The 15,717-nt window shown below is 43.7% G+C and overlaps 1 protein-coding gene across 2 annotated transcripts in view; it reads left to right on the top strand.

Annotated features, from left to right (window-relative positions):
• syne1a (spectrin repeat containing, nuclear envelope 1a) overlaps nucleotides 1-15,717 on the top strand; it is a 214,289-nt gene that overhangs the window by 18,217 nt on the left and 180,355 nt on the right. The window contains exons 1-2 of one of the 2 annotated variants that reach the window (XM_058379577.1): nucleotides 12,332-12,445; nucleotides 14,951-15,012. In XM_058379577.1, the coding sequence (XP_058235560.1) occupies nucleotides 12,382-12,445; nucleotides 14,951-15,012 (126 nt within the window). In that variant the 5' untranslated portion in view covers nucleotides 12,332-12,381. Of the gene's footprint in view, nucleotides 1-12,331; nucleotides 12,446-14,950; nucleotides 15,013-15,717 lie in introns of those variants that run through there. The other variant, XM_058379576.1, reaches the window with a different exon arrangement.

Genomic DNA, 15,717 nt, shown 5'->3' with positions numbered 1-15,717 from the left:
TCCGTGTGTGTGTGTCTGTCCGTGTGTGTGTGTCTGTCCGTGTGTCTGTCCGTGTGTCTGTCCGTGTGTCTGTCCGTGTGTGTGTCTGTCCGTTTGTGTTTCTGTCCGTGTGTGTGTGTGTGTGTCTCTCCATGTGTGTTTTTGTCTGTCCGTGTGTGTGTGTCTGTCCGTGTGTGTGTGTCTTTGTTTGTGTGTGTGTGTCTGTCCGTGTGTGTGTGTCTGTCCGTGTGTGTGTGTCTTTGTTTGTGTGTGTCTTTGTTTGTGTGTGTGTGTCTTTGTTTGTGTGTGTGTGTCTGTCCGTGTGTGTGTGTCTGTCCGTGTGTGTGTGTCTGTCCGTGTGTGTGTGTCTGTCCGTGTGTGTGTCTGTCCGTGTGTGTGTGTCTTTGTTTGTGTGTGTGTGTCTGTCCGTGTGTGTGTGTCTGTCCGTGTGTGTGTGTCTGTCCGTGTGTGTGTGTGTCTGTCCGTGTGTGTGTGTCTGTCCGTGTGTGTGTGTCTGTCCGTGTGTGTGTGTCTGTCCGTGTGTGTGTGTCTGTCCGTGTGTGTGTGTCTGTCCGTGTGTGTGTGTCTTTGTTTGTGTGTGTGTGTGTGTCTGTCCGTGTGTGTGTGTCTGTCCGTGTGTGTGTGTCTGTCCGTGTGTGTGTGTCTGTCCGTGTGTGTGTGTCTCTCCGTGTGTGTGTTTCTTTGTTTGTGTCTGTCCGTGTGTCTGTCCGTGTGTCTGTCCGTGTGTCTGTCCGTGTGTCTGTCCGTGTGTGTCCGTCCGTGTGTGTGTCTGTCCGTTTGTGTTTCTGTCCGTGTGTGTGTGTGTGTCTCTCCATGTGTGTTTTTGTCTGTCCGTGTGTGTGTTTCTGTCCGTCTGTGTTTCTGTCCGTGTGTGTGTGTGTCTCTCCATGTGTGTTTTTGTCTGTCCGTGTGTGTGTTTCTGTCCGTGTGTGTGTCTCTCCATGTGTGTTTTTGTCTGTCCATGTGTGTGTGTTTCTGTCTGTATGTGTGTGTGTTTGGGGTCAGTGTCTGTACTGTGATGAAAAAACGGTGTTTTGTTTGCCTTCTTGTGGGTGAAGAGTCGACGTGTGAGTCAGTAATTTGTTCGTCTTTGATCTGTACAGATTAGCATTTCTGTCTGTGTGTGTGTGTGAGAGAGAGAGAGAGAGAGAGAGAGAGAGGGTGCACTCACTTCCCTTTACTGTGTATAAATACAGAATAAAGGCTGACCATCAGCCACATTCACTCCTGTCTGTCTGTCTGTCCATGTGTAATTTGTTCGTCTTTGATCTGTACAGATTAGTGTGTGTGTGTGAGAGAGAGAGAGAGAGAGAGAGAGAGAGAGAGAGAAGGTGCACTCACTTCCCTTTACTTTGTAAAAATCTGTGTGTCGGTCTGTGTGTTGGTCTGCCTGTGTGTGTGTGTGTGTCTGTCTGTCTGTCTGTCTGTCTGTCCATGTGTCTGTCTGTTTGTCTATCTGTCTATCCCTTACTATGTAAAAATACTGAATAAAGGCTGACCAGTGTCCACATCCACTCCCTTCCAAATTTACTCAAATGTTATGTTCCACGTCTAAAAACTCTTGCTAATGAACCACCTGTCTCTTGTGTGCACGTCTCCACCCCCTCACACACACACACACACACACACACACACACACACTCTCTCTCTCTCTCTCCTTGTAGTTGCTACAATTCTAATCATTCCGTCTGCATTCTCCTCATTACGTCTGAGATATGCACATTCATTTTCCCCGCCCGTGATTTCTTCCCAGCCGTCTATTATCACTTAGCGGATTTTTTAAAGCTTTACACGGCGTCTACATTATGCATCTCGGGCTCGATTTTAATGAACAAGCCCTCGTGATTTTCATTTGCATTTATCTCAATAAACCTCGGGTTATTGCTTTCTCTTTCTCTTTCTCTCTCCTTTTCAAAGTCAGCTTCAGGAATGTCAGGTCCATGTCCCGATTTTTTACCATCTTCCATCTGAATGCTGGCGAGTTGTTTGGGGTGGGGAGGAGGGAGAAGAAAGGTGGTAGAAGGAGGGGAAAAAAAACAGCAATTAGCGGAACCATATGGCAGAAAAACAGGGAGCACTTTGAAGACCTCCCAGGCTTAAACCTCGATCCGTATGTTGAGGAATTCTGCCATTTGTCGCCTCTCGTTATCTCAGGAGCGGAACACATCGTCCCGCCGGATTTCCCATGATGCACTTTTGCCGTCCGCGACCGTCAGAGAAACGCACACGGAGTGGTCTTTTAATCTGGCATGTCCTCACGAAGAATCCCCGAGGACTCTCTCCGTGTGCGCTCATTAACACGGTCTTTCCTCGTGGCCGCTCGGGTAGAGCCGAGAGAACGGCGCGCGCTAAACTTCCCCTCATTTCCGCGGGATTCGTAAACCAGCGCTTGCTCATGTGTGTAAAGTGAGTGAGGGGAAACACTTCAGGCAGTGCTGCTCCGGGAAAATGATCAGTTACAGGCTGCTGGTTGTGTCGTGTTTCTTCTTCATATCACAGCAATTTACCAGCAATTACAGCAGTTCATTTATTGATGAATGAAGGAGGTCTGATTGTTCCTGTTTTTACCCAGTCGTCCCCTCACCACACGCTCGCTTCTCTCTCTCTCTTCAACCCAAAAAGATAACAAAAACCTCATGTTACCATCAATCAAGAGAGAGTGAGTGTGTGTGTGTGTGTGCGCATATGTCTGTGTGCGTGTGTCTGTATGCGTGCGTGTCTGTGTGTCAACACGTGTGTGTTCGTGTGTGTCTGTATGCGTGCGTGTCTGTGTCAACACGTGTGTGTTCGTGTGTGTCTGTCTGTGTCCATGTCTGTGCGTCTGTCTGTGTGTGTGTTCATGTGTCAACACGTGTGTGTTCATGTGTGTCTGTCTGTGTCCATGTTTGTGTGTGTGTGTGTGTGTGTGTGTGTTTGTCTGTGTATGTCTGTGCGTGTGTGTCTGTCTGTGTCCATGTCTGTGTGTCTGTCTGTGTGTGCGTGCGTGTCTGTGTGTGTTCATGTGTCAACACGTGTGTGTTCATGTGTGTCTGTCTGTGTCCATGTCTGTGTGTGTTCATGTGTGTCTGTCTGTGTCCATGTCTGTGTGTGTGTGTTTGTCTGTGTGTCTGTCTGTGTCCATGTCTGTGTGTGTGTGTTTGTCTGTGTGTCTGTCTGTGTCCATGTCTGTGTGTGTGTGTGTGTGTGTTTGTCTGTGTATGTCTGTGCGTGTGTGTCTCTGTGTCCATGTCTGTGTGTCTGTCTGTGTGTGCGTGTGTCTGTGTGCGTGCGTGTCTGTGTGTGTTCATGTGTGTCAACACGTGTGTGTTCGTGTGTGTCTGTCTGTGTCCATGTCTGTGTGTGTATGTGTGTGTGTTTGTCTGTGTATGTCTGTGTGTGTGTGTGTGTGTTTGTCTGTGTATGTCTGTACGTGTGTGTCTGTCTGTGTCCATGTCTGTGTGTCTGTCTGTGTGTGCGCGTGTCTGTGTGTTCATGTGTGTCAACACGTGTGTGTTCATGTGTGTCTGTGTGTGTGTGTTTGTCTGTGTGTCTGTCTGTGTCCATGTCTGTGTGTGTGTTTGTCTGTGTGTCTGTCTGTGTCCATGTCTGTGTGTGTGTTTGTCTGTGTATGTGTTTGTCTGTGTCCATGTCTGTGTGTGTGTGTCTGTGTGTGTGTTTGTCTGTGTGTCTGTGTGTGTGTGTGTGTTTGTCTGTGTGTCTGTCTGTGTCCATGTCTGTGTGTGTGTGTGTGTGTGTTTGTCTGTGTATGTCTGTGCGTGTGTCTGTGTGTGTTCATGTGTGTCAACACGTGTGTTCATGTGTGTCTGTCTGTGTCCATGTCTGTGTGTGTGTGTTTGTCTGTGTGTCTGTCTGTGTCCATGTCTGTGTGTGTGTGTTTGTCTGTGTGTCTGTCTGTGTCCATGTCTGTGTGTGTGTGTTTGTCTGTGTGTCTGTCTGTGTCCATGTCTGTGTGTGTGTCTGTCTGTGTCCATGTCTGTGTTCATGTCTGTGTGTGTCTGTCTGTCCATCTGTGTGTCTGTCTGTCCATTTCTGTCTGTGTCCATGTCTGTGTGTGTCTGTGTGCATGTCTGTGTCTGTCTGTCTGTCCATTTCTGTCTGTGCGTGTCTGTGTGCATGTCTGTGTCTGTCTGTCTGTCCATTTCTGTCTGTGCGTGTCTGTGTGCATGTCTGTGTCTGTCTATCTGTCCATTTGTGTCTGTATGTCTGTGTGTGTGTGTGTGTGTATGTCTGCCCATGTGTCTGTGTGTGTGTGTGTGTAAAACTCCCAGCATAAAACTCCTCAGTCCAGAAACCTCTGCCTGTTCCTCCTCTGACACTGGAGACTCCTTCCTAACATCACTCTGTTAATTAAAACTTTTTATTTGTAATATATTTTATATATATTTTTTTACTTTAGTATTAGTTTTAGATTATGGGGGAGCGTCCACCGTACAAGTCCCTCTGTATGAACTGTTGCTATAGCAACTAATTCCTAACACATTTAAAGTAGAGAATTGATGAGAGCTGGTGTTTAGATATTATTACACTATTGTTAGGACAGGGTTTCACAAACATTAGATTAATGATGTCACTCCAGACAAAACGGTAGACATGAGGGTTTCCTGTTTGTTTGCTCTTATCAGTTTTTTAGCCAGCAGTAAACAGTCTAATGATGTACTGATATGACGTGTAGTAAAATGTACTCTGACTGTTAGACATATGAACGAGAGTCGGTTTAAAAGAAATGAAAGATTACATGTATTTTTCCTACCTCTTCCTTATCTGTAGTTCCATGTGTAATAATGCCGAATAATTCTAGGATCTTTAAATATAAGATACTGTATGGTTTCAATCCTACAATAAAACATATAGGATGATATTAGACGGTAAATATTCCAGTGTGTTTGATGATGTCATGATTTTGTTGACGTTTAGGCTTTGTTATATTTATCTTTATTATTAGGGCTCGTTTTGAATGGCATGTTTTGCTAGGTGTGTAACATAAAGCTGTCAGCACTGGCTTTCCAAAATGGTTGTGTGTGTGTGTGTGTGTGTGTGTGAGAGAGAGAGAGAGAGAGAGAAATCGACTTATTTGGCAATTTAGAGCATCTGATGTCAGGCAGTGTGATGATGGATGTGATATCTAGGCATCTGGAAAGAGAAATATAATTCCCTTGGATTTGTACGACCTCTCCGACTGTTTGGGGGGGAAAGAAAAAAAAAAACAGATTGCCTGATTTTAGTCGTTTCAAACACTACCAGTGAGGAAGTAGAACACCACAGAGAGAGAGAGAGAGAGAGAGAGAGAGAGAGAGAGAGGGAGAGGGAGGGAGAGAGAGAGAGAGGGAGGGAGGGGGGGAGAGGAGTAATGAGGGAGGGAGACACATGGAGGTCATCTCATGTACTTCAGCTCTCTCTTTAAGCCCAATCACACCACTGCTGGCACAAAGCCACATGAGCAGAGGGAAAAAATAAAAAGCCATATTGCCTTGGCAAGCTGCCACAGTGGCAGTGTGTAATGTTATGCCAGAGATGGCAGGGACAGGACGGCTCTGTACTGACCAGCACTCACAGTCACCTTGAATTCTGTCTGAGGCTCCAGCTCTGTGGTTTTTTTAATGCAGTGTGGAGACGAAGAAACGAAATATATAATATTCTATAGCACAGCTCATTCTTAAATATTTTATAAAATGAAATAATGCTGTGTGTGTGTAGACATGTAAGCCCACGTGTGTATTGTATTTGTAAACGAAGCTGTTCCTCCTTTTCATTCCACACAATGCTCTTCCCCAAAGCGTTCAATCCGATTAGAAAGTCCATTCACCTGCCAATCAGGGTGTGTAATCGCCAGATCAAACTCGGTAGGCCGCCGCCCGAACCCTACCGAGCGAGTGAGCGCGGCCGTGCCCTGATAATGATCCTCTTGTGCTGCCGTCAATCACGGAAACCAAACAAACTGCATCCGACGGCTTTTAAAGGGCAATTGTGTGTTGTTTAAGGAGGCGGTGTGAGGCATTTTGGCTGAGAGAAGGTGAAATCGAGGTAGACTCAGTTATTAACTGTGGTTAAGATAAATAGTCTTTCTGGGCAGAAATTAGCAGAGCTCATGAATAACATCTGAGTCGATTTTCTACTAAACATGTTCTGGGCATCATCACTTCATCAGACTTTGACTAGGTGAGTCGGTTCACATAGTATAGCTGAGTCAATTGGTCAGACTATGAACGAGTCATTTCTTGAGACTTTACCTGAGCCAATTCCTCAACCCGTAGCCGAGTCGATTCATCAAACCATAGTTGATTCGATTTCGTGAGAACAAAGCCGAGACAGTTTGTCAGACCAGACAGTAGCCAAGACGAATTTGCAAGACGATAGCTTAAAGGACTTGACAGACCGTCACTGACTCAGTTTCTTAGACAACATGATTCATTTGACGATATGTGAATGGATTCATCAGACAGTGGTCAGTTTGATTCATCAGCACTATGTTTGTACTATAGCCAGGCGGCTGGGTGACCAGAGTCAATTAATTTGGCAATAGCTGAGACGATTAGCCAAACCATAGCTCAGGTGAGCTCTTGTACAGTCGGTGAGTCGATTCATTAGATTAATTAATCTGATCATCAGACAGAGGCTAAGTGGATTTGTATCAAACGTTAGCCAAGTCGATTAGTCAGATAATAGCCGAGTGGATTCATCAAGACAAGAGCTGTTGGTAGGCTGCTGTGTAAAGCTTTTGGCTGGATCGATTCTTCCGGCAGTAGACAGGAGGATTTGTAAGAGTCGACTTGTTAAATGATAGCTAAAGCGATTCGTCAGGCAAAAGCCATTTCAATTCATCACACAAGACCCGAGTCGATTCGTCAGATAATAGCCAAGTCGATTCACGATATCAGAGTTTATTCCTCGGTTCCTCAGATGATGGCATGTTGCACGGTATGACATTCTTTTAACATTTTAAGATTTATAATAAATGGTAAATTTCTGTGATATAACAGGAATAAACCATTCTGGCAGGTGATGTTATAGAGGTGCATCCATTTCCCTGCTGTCATTTTCCCCATGTTGTGTTTTATTCCATAATTATGCAAATGAGGTCATCTTCAAATTAAGTGTTATCAGATTGTTTTTCAGTTGATTTATTTATTTATTTAAACCATGTGTCTCCTTGAAGCGGAAGTCTGATTTCAACCTATCTTCAGTGGCAGTAATGTGGCCGGTCCCCTCTGACTGACAGTAACTGATTAGATGGTCCATCAGATAACACGACTCCTTTAGCCTCCAGAAACCTCAGTGATGCTAACACTCGCCTGCAGGAGAAAAAGGAATTTGTATTTATCTTACAAAGGCAGCTCGACAAGTCGATGTTCACCGCACATCAGACCGTCCCCCAAAACATTCAAAAGAAACGTGAGTTTGTTGCCTCTGGCAGCTCGTGTGATGTGTTGAAGGTCAGAAGGGCATCTGTTGACCTTGTGTCAGGGATTTGGATCCCTGAAGACTGCTCGTGTTTGATGAGAGATGTGTAGATCTCTTCTCAAGACCCCCGTCCTTAATGAGCACCTATACGCTGCCTAGAGCACACATGCTGTGGAGAAAGGAGAAGCCATACGGTGTCCATCAGCAGCCTCCCAGGCCGTTCCCTAAATCCATTCTTCACTCCATAACGCTAGCTGTGTGCGGGATGAACGGCTCAGTCTGTCTGACCTACTTCTGCCTTTTATCCAACGCTTGCTTTTATTTATCCCTGAAAGTCCACAAGCCTTCTTTTAGCATCTCTGATACTGCTCAAGACTGGACCAAATCCATCCGCACTGTTCCTGGTAGAAACGGTTGGGAACAAATGATATCCCATGTGACACATTTTGACTAAAATTGGGGTGAACAGTCCACACACCCCTCGTAAAAATGTAGGTTTCTGTCATGAAACCAAGATAAATCATTTCATTGGTTAATCAGATCATTTTATGGAACAAAGTCAAACCTGGTTGCATAAGTATGTGCACCCCCAACAATAACAATAAGACGTGGTTGTACACCAGACTCATGATCAGAAGTGATTATCATACACCTTCCATCAATCAAGTGATTCAGATTCACCTCAGGTACAGATCATCTGTTTCTGTTGGATGTTCTTGATTTCATCTGACTGCTGAAGCCATGTTCTTCAAAGAGCTCAGGATCTCAATGTCGAAAGAAATTTTAACCAGTATAGGGGCACAAAATAAGGTCCACAGAACAGTCTAAAGGCCATCATGAACAGCTGGACAAAATGAGACATGGCAGTGATGTCCCCAAGAACAGGACGTCCCCAAAAATGACAAAAGAAAACTTATCAGTGAGATCTACGGTAATATTAAAGAAGCTGAAGGATTATCTGGCAAGTACTGGTAACTTCCTGAGGATGACCAGGATAATATCTTGTGCTCTTCACATGTCTAGTTGAAGGTTAGGGCACTTTCTCACCCCAAAAAGCTGGTATAATTCACCCAAAAACCATGTGGTAAAAGGTGTAAGGTCAAGGCATTATTGAAGTAGATACAGGACAAACCCCCCAAAAACACAATAGCCACAGTGAAGCATAATGGTGGCATCATCCGGGCTGCTTCTCTTCATCTGTGGCTCGATACCTGCCACGAAACCTACCGGCTTCTGTTAGACAGCCGAAGGTGAAGAAAAATCTCGACTTTGCAATAACAAGCCGAAGCACAATCCCACAAAGGAATCACTGAAGGACCGGCTTCAGAAGAAGAAGGTCAAGGTTTTGGGAATGGTTCAGTCCGAGCCCGGATCTAAATCCTTTGAAAGCCCTGTGGACTGTCTCGAAGAGGGCTGCGCACAGGAGAAACCCTCACAATCTGACAGATTTGGAGCATTTTTTTTTTTTTGCAAAGAAAGAGTGGAATAAAATCAAATCAGGATGTGCCAAGGTGCCAGTGCTGCACTGGGAGAGAAAGGTGCTCTAACACAGTATTAGTTAAAGGGGTGTACTTTGCATCCAGGTCTCCGGATCCATTCTGTTTGTTTTTCTCTTGAATTGTGTTGGTGGCTCTGTCACAGTAAGGGTACGGATAAAAAAAAGATTTATCTTGGTTTCTTTTTATTACAAAATCCTGCAAGTCCATGTGGAAGCTGTTGCCATAGAAACAATAACATATTAGAACGAGCGCCTAATATAAAACTGTGATATTCATCCATTGTCCTAGAAATCTAATCGATAGCTTCTGACCAATCAGAATTATGGATTTAAAACTTAATTCTTCCGTCTATTGACCGGTCTCATGGAGTAGTCTCACGCTGCTAACCCGTCCTGAAGATGTTGGAGACATATCCCAGCTCCCCAACGTGCATTGTAAGAGCATCTGACATGCATCGTAAGGCGACCAAACGTCGAAGCGGAAGAAAAATCCTTAGTGTGGTAATCATTTCGACTTGTTCGCCATAAAAAAAATCATTTATGCAGACTTATTACGGCGGCTCTGTAATTAGCCATGCTAATGAGCCAGCGTTAGGAAACGATTCAGATTTGAAAAGGTCCATGTGTGTGTTTAGCCGGAGTGCTGAATGGGGCACGAGGGCTCTTGTCATGGTGTTAGACTTCCGCCATCCTCCAGCACAGGAAGGAAGCACACACGTGTGATTTGGCGAGGCACAGGCAAAGTCTTTTTGGTTGCAATGGCTGACGAAATGGGGAAGTGTGTGTGTGAGAGAGAGAGAGAGAGACAGAGACAGAGAGACATGACGAGAGATAAAGACAGCACCTGTTTGTTCCTGCAGGGGGTTCATTAGTGCAGATTTATGGAGTGGATCATTATGGGATGGAGATTGCTAGATGTTCATATTGAAAGCATGTCCTCAGGGAAATCTCTAATGGAGAAACAAAAAAGACCAGACCTTTTATTAACCCTTTTAATCCCTGATTTATGACAGCACATTTTATGTTCAGTGTGTGTTTCAGTTTGATTTTATGTACGTGAAAATCAATTTGAGAAGTTAATAATAATAACAATAACAACAGTGCCGGTTTTGAAAGAGATGTTGAATTCTGTATTCTGATTGGTCAGAAGGTGTTTCACAGCTTTTACAGTTAGTTTACTTTTGGTAGCTTAGCGGATAAGGCGTTGGACTCCTAATCAGAAGATTGTGAGTTCGAATCCCAGGTCTGCCACTGTCGTGCCCCTGAGCAAGGCTCAGTGGTCACTGTATAATTAAATCTCTAATGGACAAACACTCAGTTGTACTGTTCAAAATGGAACCTTTAGTAAGTTGTCTTTATTTGTCACATATACATTACTGCACAGTGAAATTCTTTTCTTCGCATATCCCATCCTTGGGGGTTGGGGACAGAGTGCAGGGTCAGCCATGATACAGCGCCCCTGGAGCAGTGTGGGTTAAGGGCCTTGCTCAAGGGCCCAACGGTGGCAGATTGGCGATGCTGGGGCTCGAACCCTGATCTTCCGATCAAAGACCCAGAGCCTTAAGTGCTTGAGCGACCACTTCCACTTAAAGGTTCCAACACTAAAATGGGTTCTAGATTTTTTAAATTTATTTATTTATAAACAAATGTGCCGTTGTTCAGTTCTCAACTCCAAAACTTTTGTGTTCCAATGACAATAGGTTCCAATTAGATCCCCTCTCTTTTTTTGGACGTTATTGGTGAAGGAACCATTAAAGAACCCATTTTTGTATCAGCAGTGTAAACTACATGTGACTTCTTGGTCATTTGTCTGTTATTAAGATCTCAAACCTGTTAAGTGTTTAGCATTTAGCGCTATTATCTTGCTACTTGACTGACTCTTAACCTCCTACAAGAGTCCTGTTTGGAACGCACAGTGATGAGACACGCTGTAGTTCACTTGTACTAAGAGAACCATTAGTGTTTTTTGTCTGAGGAACAGCTGAAGAACCATTAAAGGTGCTCCAGTCTTTTGATGACCTTTGTGTAAAAGGTCTATAAAAACCTTGTAGCTGTTGAGTATTCCATATCGGAGCAGTTGAACACCATCTTTCCTTTTTCTCGTTTTCTCTGAGAGTACTCGTGGCCACGCCCCCTTTCTTCAAAGCACTCGTAGACTAATTTATAACGAAGCAATGTATTATTAATAAATCCATAAATGGCATTCACACAGAGAGGCTCAATTAAAGGTAAAAGGTTTTCCTCCAGCTCACCCCCCCCCTCTTTCTCTCTCTCTCACTCACACACACACACTCGCACACACACACTCACACACTCACGTTCCTGTGTGTATGTCTGCGTATATTTATATATATTAAAAAGATTATATATAATAGGCAGAGATTTCCATTTCTGCTGCGGAAAAGAGAGGACTCGAGAGAGATAACTGAACACAGATAGCACGTGGCAGGTGACGGGTTTTTTGATATTAATGACTTTCATCATTTAAAAAACCTTTCAGGAGAAGACAGGCGTGAAACAGGAAATCACAATCACGTGATTAATGGATCGATTGTTATCTCTCATACACACACACACACAGTATTCCTGTCAGCTTTTCATTTTCTGTATTGTGTCTCTGCAGGACATAACTGAGCACAGCGAGACTGTAGTTATACATTTGCATTGCTATTGTATCCTCCTTATAATAACAAATTCTGATCTGAACCGGTAGGTCACGGGTCCGGCTCCAGAAGTATTGGCACCCTTTAATACCTGGGTAGCAAAAAAATTAATACTATATATATTCCCCTAATGTGTTTGAGCACAAAACATGTGGCGCTGGATCTGGACTCTTACTCGGGTTATATCCAGAGATGATGTTCTTAAATCCTAAGCTGTTTTTCAGAGGATTTAAAAAGCAAAAACTTTGGGCCAGAGATGTGGCGGTCAGGAGAAGTCAGTCAGATTATCCCATCGGATTTGAGCCGAGTCACGACGTAAGCAGGTGAGAGAGATTTCGGCTGATGCTCAGAAATTACGGCGGGCAGCGGGATCAGTCTCCGTGTCACGTGATTGTGAGAGAGAGAGAGACTCTCTCCTCCTCTGCAGACGCACACTGGACGTGAGAAAACACGACACATTCATAACACATCCCCTGCCCTGGCTTTATAACGTGTTCTGTAGTGACATCATGTGTGTGTGTGTGGGATCTGATTGGTTGGACGGAGGAGAAGAGGGAGAATGGGTTCTTTCTGTGGGTTATACGCAGAGAGTGGGAGGGAGAGAGAGAGAGAGAGAGAGAGAGAGAGATCAGTGTTCCACTCTCATGCACACATTCCCACAGAGCACCATAACACACTGTGGAAAAACTAGCTAGTTCTCACTAAAGGTCATTTTTGGAGCTAGCAGGAGAAGATTAAGTGGAGGACAAGGACCAGGTCCAGGTATCCACCCCCTGTTCATGGACCTGGGACATCCAGGACACACACACACACACAAGCAGGATGGCACACATGAAGTCTGGCACATGTCTGAACTTAGTGCCAGGATTGTCTCAGCACTTGCGAGGTAAGAGTTCATATTCTGGTGCGTGTGTGAGGGTCGTTATATGTGGGGTGTGTTTACTTATGCAAAGGTTAGTTAGAGGGTTAATGAGGTGAGGATGTGTGTCCGGGGCATGTGTTGGGACGCCACCTGTGTACACATGTGTGCAATGAACGTGTGTGTGTGTGTAAGTACTTATGTCACGTGTTTGTACGAGGTTTGTAAGCGAATGTGATTACATTATTCAGTGAACAAATCATACGTTCTAAACAAATGCAAGTTGGAGGCACACTTTTATTTATTTATTTATTTATTTATTTTCTTTTATTTTGTAGAAAATTAATTAATGTGCTCACGAACGATAGGGTCAGTCGTTCGGGTCACTGTGGTACGAGTTAGTCTGCTAGTTTGTTTTTATTTTTATGTAAATTTGTTGGAATATGTGTGTGGGTACAGTATATATGTATTTTCTGTTGTTTTAAGCTGAACTGTATGCTATAACATGGCATTTATTTACTTATTTATTTATTTATTTATTTATTTATTTATTTATTTAGCCAGCCCATATTTTCCACCTGCTCTCCCCATCACATGACAGCTACCAGTTGGAGAGGGCGAAGGCCGACACATGCTTCCTCATAAACACACGAAGCCTGCCAACTACACCTGTTTTTTTTATTTAATTTAATTTTTAACATTTATTTTTTTACTCTTAATGCTTCTCACCTCCTGGTGGTCCAGTGGCAGGATCTCGTGCTCTCATTGCCGTGGCCCGGGTTCGTGGGCGCTAACCCAGCCGCTGAAGAGTTAACTCTCAGTACCGGTCCCAAGCCCGGATTAAATGGGAGGGTTGTGTCAGGAAGGGCATCCGGGGTAAAACCTGTGCCAAATCAAAACATGGGGACCAAATGATTCGCTTTGGCGACCCCGAAACAGGGAGCAGAAGAACTTTTAATGCTCCGCCCTCTTCCGTATACATGACTCTCACAGATTGGCTGCTGTCTCTGTGATTGACAGGGAAGAGTGAGGATGTGCCCCATAAAATGCATATAGTTATAAATATAAAAATTATAAAGGATAAAATTATTAAATGGACCCGGTTCTTATGTATTTACTGTTGATGTGAGTGCTGAGTGAAGCAGCAGGATGAATTGTGAAGTGATCATAGCTGTTCACATGCTTCCAAACTCATTGGAGATGGACACAGATGCTGTAGAACTTCTTCGCTTCAAAAACAAGTCTTGATGTATGATTCAGGTGGACGTCACTCACCTGATCCGATTACTATTCAGCTGAATAAGCTTCAAGAAGAAGCAGGACATGAAGAAAGCTGCAGGACAGAGCTGGCAGAACATCATCAGGGATGAAACCCAGACGTCTTGTGATGTCTCTGTGTCCCAGACTTCAGCCAGTTGGTGACTTTAAGGAATTTAGCGTCCAAGTATTATAAAAAAAAAAATTATGTTTTTAATGACTGTTAGTTTTTCTGAATGCTGTGCTCCCTTATAAAGGTGGGATACGTTTATATAAAAAAGTGCTGTAGTTTCTACACCTTTTACATGACTTGCCCTCATATGCCCCCAAATGTTACCCGAAATGCCCTCAAATCATCTCTGAATGTCTGCACTTTTATGTAATGAACTAAAAACTTCTTAAATACTGAGACAGATAAAATAACAAGTCCAAATATTTATGGCTCTGATTATTCATTTCCAGATTTTTTCCCCCAGCTTCTCAACCCAGAGAAAGCCTCTTGTTGTAGGCCACGCCCACTTTGGGTATCATTTTGAATACGTGTATTAGGACCTGAACAGGTACAGGGTTAAGTGTGAGAAATTCGGATATAACGTGGTACATGTGACGAGTGCGCTTGTGTTTCTTGCTCAAAGTCACACTGTCCTTAAGAGGAGAGAATCCCTCCCCACACACACACACACACAGAAAAAAAAAATCATAACGCCGTTCCACCATTATTCTTTTCTCTCTCATCAATATTTCATCGCTGTGCTCCGACTTGATCAAGCTATTAATTCACAAATTTCAGAATCTTTAACAAATCATGTGGACGTACATAATACATGAGCCGCCTTCTTCTTCCCTTCCCTCTCTCTCACACACACACACACACACACATTATACGCATGACACAGTGACCGACTTCCACTGTGTAATCTATCAGACAGTGCGTAATTTCATTAAGGACTCCACGGTGGTGTCGTCTGTCTTGCCTGCAGTGTTTAATAATATTTGCCAGTATTATGAGGCTCTGTTCCGGCTCCTAAAACACTGTCTGATTTTCACCTGGAAAAAACGAACATCGTGGCAAATATACAGTACAGTGTGTACGTCATATGACCTGGATCATGGCTAATAGTTGGGAATTTACACTAAAAGGTGATTCCACTTGGTGGAAGGTTATTCAGTCATGAAAGTGTCACTGAAGTCATATTTAATAGCAGATCTTCATCTGGATCGGTTTATATTTCGGTGTGTAACTCATACGTTTGTTCTGTGTTGTGTTTGATTTAGACGAGCAGGAAGCTGTACAGAAGAGGACTTTTACAAAATGGATCAACTCCCATCTGGCAAAGGTGAGGCTTGTGTGTGCTGTCATGTATGGCTGGACACACACACACACACCCACACACACACAGAGAGAGAGAGAGTAAAATACATTGTTTATAGAGGTGACTGGTATAAACGTACTAGCAAGGCTGAGCCAATTATCTTTCAGAGATAAAATAATAATACTAAGGCATTTTATTTTCACGTTTTATGAAAATCCAAACAAAATGCTGTGAAGAAGCAAAACAGTGGGGTTGATTTCTGTCTCCTCAGCCTGTAGGTTCATGCAGCGTCCGGTCAGATCTCCATTGGTGCTTATATGTTTTTTGACCAAGAAGCCAAACGTCTGGTGTAATCAACATGAACTTCAACATTTTTTTCCCCTTGCTGTTCAGTCGAAGTTACACAAAAGGATAAAACGAAGACTATTAAAGGGTTGAAGGAAAGGAACTGCAGCTTAAAGATTTGAAACACTCGGCTCTCACAGAGTCTTATGGTGTCATGAGACCGCTGGTACCGGCTCCTGTACGTCTACAGCAGGAGTAATGACTGGATTTAGCTGTAAATCTTTTCCATCATAAACCTTTACCATAAATCCAACACAATGCAGCTTTTACACCGCCTCACAGAAGTACTCACCCTCTTAACCTGTTTGTTTTCTTTATTTGTTTCTTTGACTAATCCCGTCGTCACCTGCTCTCTGACTCTTTATATTCAATAGATTTAATTTG

Source organism: Hemibagrus wyckioides, linkage group LG25 (assembly GCF_019097595.1).
Source record: "Hemibagrus wyckioides isolate EC202008001 linkage group LG25, SWU_Hwy_1.0, whole genome shotgun sequence".
Lineage (NCBI taxonomy): Eukaryota > Metazoa > Chordata > Actinopteri > Siluriformes > Bagridae > Hemibagrus > Hemibagrus wyckioides.
Note: the sequence above shows the minus strand (reverse complement) of the source record. Positions and strands in the feature narration are given on the sequence as shown.